This window comes from Seriola lalandi, unplaced genomic scaffold (genome assembly GCF_002814215.2).
Source record: "Seriola lalandi dorsalis isolate HSWRI2012SDOR001 ecotype SW California unplaced genomic scaffold, Sedor1 jcf7180002054347, whole genome shotgun sequence".
NCBI classification, from domain to species: domain Eukaryota; kingdom Metazoa; phylum Chordata; class Actinopteri; order Carangiformes; family Carangidae; genus Seriola; species Seriola lalandi.
The window spans coordinates 370,828-375,510 of record NW_019524900.1 but is presented as its reverse complement, the minus strand read 5'-3'; the positions used below and the strand labels follow the sequence as shown (position 1 = coordinate 375,510).

General features: G+C 42.6%; 1 protein-coding gene across 1 annotated transcript in view; it reads left to right on the top strand.

Annotated features, from left to right (window-relative positions):
• Positions 1-3,118: 3,118 nt before the first annotated feature.
• Positions 3,119-4,683, top strand: part of ajap1 (adherens junctions associated protein 1) — a 28,513-nt gene continuing 26,948 nt past the window's right edge. Inside the window, exon 1 of the mRNA XM_087174404.1 lies at positions 3,119-3,183. Within this exon, the coding sequence (XP_087030530.1) occupies positions 3,119-3,183 (65 nt within the window). The remainder of the gene's footprint in view (positions 3,184-4,683) is intronic.

The window sequence follows — 4,683 nt, the reverse complement described above, 5'->3', positions numbered from 1 at the left end:
TGTTGGGTTTTTAAACATGTTGTCACTGCAATTATGAAATATTTGTTATTATGTCTCTATTTATTGTATTACTTTATGTATGATGTGTATTGGTTGTGATTGCCCCAGAAAGCTGATGTACACACTTTGTCTTCCTGGAGTCCAGGCAGCAACAAACAAATGAAATCAGAAAAAGTCAAGTCGGTGAAAACAAGTTTGCTGTGGAGCCGCGGTCCGCCTCTATCTGCTCACAAGGTCTCGTTTTAACCTCTTGCTGCGTGTGTTTGGACCCACCAGAGAAAACCACCCACCGCAGCCTCAAACTTCATGAACTGCAGTTGCTGAACCTTTTCCCCAGTGGATCTTTTTTTTCTCTCTCTCTCTCTCTCTTCCAATTGCTGTTTTTAGAAGTGTGTAGGAGAGACACGGACACCATAGTTCAACGTATAAACGCTCTATCAATTGCTAGTGCTACCCTGAATAAAAACACTGGTTATTTTTTGTGCTGTGAAATTGTTAACATGAGGCTGAATAGCAGCACCTTTCATAGGGAAGGAAAAACCCCACAGAGAGGTTAAAAAAAGAAAAAGAGCAAACCACTGATTCAGTCTAAATCCTGCCTGGCAGATAGCGTCTGCCATCACATCCAGCTTTTTTAGCAGAGGTGGAGTCACCTTCAGCGAGGCAACCTTTCAATGGCTGTGTTGGCTGGAAAATTATGTGTACTCAGTGGCAGGGCAGTCGAGACCATGCTGATAAAATTTCAGTTGATGGCAGCCCGGGGACGCAGGGCGGAGGGGATTGAGGAAGTGCATGCCTTTTTCCACCTCCCTCAGGTGGGAGGGCCCATCTGCTGAGGCTTCACTTCTGCAAACTCCCAACAAGTTCTAATTAAGACCTACTTCGCACAAGTGATCACAGTGTGACAATGACACACGAGAAGTGGGCCAGAGATGCGGTGCACAAGACAATAATTAGGTGCAATATCTGATTAGCCGCAGAGATAATAATTTTGTCCTACTGGGTCTTTAACATGATGCAAAGGATGAGTTCAAAGAGTCAGATAATCCTCCATTAGCCCGTTGTACTCTCATGACAATCATTTATATACACTATAAGGAAGGAGTTTGTCTCTAAATTTAGACATTTTTAATAGTCCCTATGTGCAGTGCTGCTCTCGTGTATTCTTAACAGTTTTGTTAAGCCTGGCTGTTATGATTACTGTAACATGGCGGCTCTGTGAAGCATTTTAAAGGGGTTTCAGACGAGCCTTTAAAGTTGGCTGTATCGTGCCCTTCGTTTCTCTGCTCCTTTGCGACCCACTGGCACACACGTTTTTTTTGCAAGCGTTGCTGTGCATAACAGCCGACACAGCACTCGACCGCTTTGATGTTCTCCAGGGTGAAGAGCAGCATCATCGGGAGCCGGGCGTCGCTCGTCTTGACATGTTGAAAGGCTTAAATAGAGTCTGTGATGAGTTTCCTCTTGTAGGAGACGAGACGGTGACTGTAATTGGCCGACAGCATGGTCACACGGCGTCTGATCAAACTGCACATTTGAGACGGTCCTCCCAGCAGGTTATTACCACCCATAGTCAGGTTTCTTTCTTTTCGTCATCGTGATGATGACAGGAGCGAAGGGAAAAAGTGTCGGTGACGGTGTCCACGTCAGGAGTAGGTGGCGGAGGATGGATGGATGTGACACAGGAGAGCGGTGTGTTCGATTCCCATGTTGTTTCTATTATCCATGACCGCTTGTTGTTATTATTGTAACCATGGCAACAAAAATCGCTTAATATTGAGGAAACTCTGTTTGACCCTTTTCCCAAACCTAACCAAGTCACGGCCTTTTATTATAGTAACCATGGTGACGAACTAGGTATGCCGCTCTCAATATACAGTCCACCTGTTTATTATTGTAGTCATGACAACCAAGCTCAGATACACCTGCTGCCGTAGGGGGGTGCTACTTCAGGAGACACTCCTATGGGTTGAAAAGAACAACCTGTGTGGTTGTTACTACTAAAAATCTATATTGTACAAAATACAGTCAAAATAATAATAATAATAATAATAATAATAATAAAATATATAAAATATGTGAACACCAGTGAACAGTGGTCACAGTATCTACTAGGAGTCAGTGGACTGACGCCACATACTGGTAATATGATGTCTCTGCACACAGGTCAAGCAATAACACCAGAGTCTGTTTCACTTGTTGAAGAAGATTTGGAGATGTGGTTGAAAGCTGTGGAAAAAGCTATCCTGTGGGCCTTTGAGCAAAGATTATTTCGTCCATACTGTTTCCATGCTCACTCACTCGCTCCACTGCAGCATATGGTTTGTTGAATATGAAATCATATTGAAGCTGAGATTAGTGAGTTGACAGGAAAAGACTTTGATAATCACTGAGTTGCTTCTCTTTGGCGTAAGTATTATTCAACTAAAACAATAATCAGGGATATTGTGATTTTTTTTCCTGATATTTTATAGATCAAAGAATTCATGAAGAAAATAATCAGCAGATTAAATTGTTAGTTGCAGTAAGTAATAGTTATTAAGTTATTAATAGTTAGTAAAAGTAATATTCAGTATTAGCACAAATGATTCATTAGCATCAGCAATGTATACATACAGTATTTACATTGCTGCTTGTTATTCAGTCTGTGTTTATTTGGATATAGATCCGTACAGTGAGTGATTCAGCGCTTCCTCTACACGTGTGACTCGCCTTGAATTAGCATTTGCACATATAAAGGTTGGGCTGCTTTGCATCACATACCTGCTGACTTCATACGTGCACATGATGTGAGTCATGCACTGGAGCTAATAGACGCAGCTCTATTAGCACAGAGTGATACACAGAAAACAGTGCCGACTGTAAACTGTGAGGAAGATGATGAGTAAAGGCTGAGCTCATCATGTGATTTTCAGTCGTTGATGCAGATAATTCATTCAGCAAGGCACAAGAGGTGAAGCGATATGAGAACTTAATATCACATTTATAGTGAACAAAATGATCACGGTTATCAGTGTCATGGTGAAAATGTTCAAGAAGTAATAAAACACAAACTGAAACCATTTGACCAAGTGAATGTTCAACTAAACATTAAAATAAAAACACGTGTGTGTCACAGATGAGGGACCAGGAGCAGTACTGGGTTTACCTGCTGCATGCCCACAACTCTGTGAACAAGGGAATGTACTGTCATTACTATTATTAATATTATTATCAAGTTCGGAGCTATGGCGTCTCTCAGAGCACAGACGCTGTAAACGCACCCGTCACCTGTCCAGCACGGTGCGGTTAAACCAGAAACGCCGCGGCTACACTGCACTCGGAGATGAAAGAGTGAAGCATCAGCCTCCAAATAAGTTTTAAAAACACACAGTCGCCGCTCGCTCACTCTCTCTCTCTCTCCTGCGTCTGTGTTCTCTGTGGTCGTCATGTGACATTGCTCCGAACAGAGAGGAAAACTAGTCTACCCGCTAACTTTGGTGTAAAAAAAGGGTTTTAGAAGCTGAAAAATCGCCGTTGTCATTGCCTTCCGCCATGTTCTGACTGACACATTGACAAAACGACGTTGGTAGCCACATAGTCGTCTGGAGGACTGATGCTGGTTGATACAATACAGAACCTAACGTGAGTCTAATTAACCAGGGTAATAAACGGTTATAGAGAGACTGGTAATACTGACCGAGGTATTTCTACCGTGATATGGCGTCAAACCGGCGACAGTGTAGACGGCCTTTAACTGCCACAGAGGCAACATTAAAATAAGTTTCTACATCCATACGAGCTGATGCTACACATGCCGCAGAGGGAGGGAGATGTAATTATTTCACCCAGAGTGCCTTAGTCACTGAGCTGCAGGGAACAAGAACCCTCAAAACGCTGCTCCGGCTGAATTCACACACAATAGGTGAAAGACAACAGGTCTGAATGCAGCGATGGTGCAGCGGTGTAAACCACAGTAGAGCACTTCACATGTCAACAGTCTGACACGTGGGATGTAGACAGCGTTCCTCTTCTGAAAAGCAACCTAACCCCTATCTTCAAGGCATGAGAGTCTGCATGAATGGCCTTTTTTTAAATTTTTTTTTATTAAACCGCTCTCACCCTTTGCTCGAGCATTTGATTCAGGATTATGCTGCAAATCTTTTTTTTCCACAGACTTCAAAGGCTACTCTTCATTCATTCCCGTCTTTTGATGGCTTTATGTTGGTTGTGTGAGGTTTCCAGTTTCAAGGACAGGTAAATGATATTAAGTACCGTGTGCTATGGATTAGTCAGTCTAATGTTTTCCCTGTTTGCTCAGCAGTGTGTGTGTGTGTGTGTGTGTGTGTGTGTGTGTGTGTGTGTGTGTGTGTGCGGGTGGAGGTTGGGGTTGAAGAGGAAAGTGACAGGAAATCAGGAAAATGTCTGATTGTTGTTCTTTATAAATCTTATTTCAAAAGTTTTTTGAGTTTTGGCGTTCGTGGCCATAGGCGTGTTGTAAACGCAGTTATTTATTCATGACTAACTCTAATATGCAATTTAGCTGTATAAATCAGAACTGAAGTCATCTGCAAAAGGATTTTTTTTTAAATAAAATGGGAAACCCTAATTATGTGCTGTGGACCGTGGTTCTCGACCCTGAAGCTCAACCATGTTTAATGTGGAGTGGCTGTCAGGGACTAATCCTAACCACCCTGCCCCCCC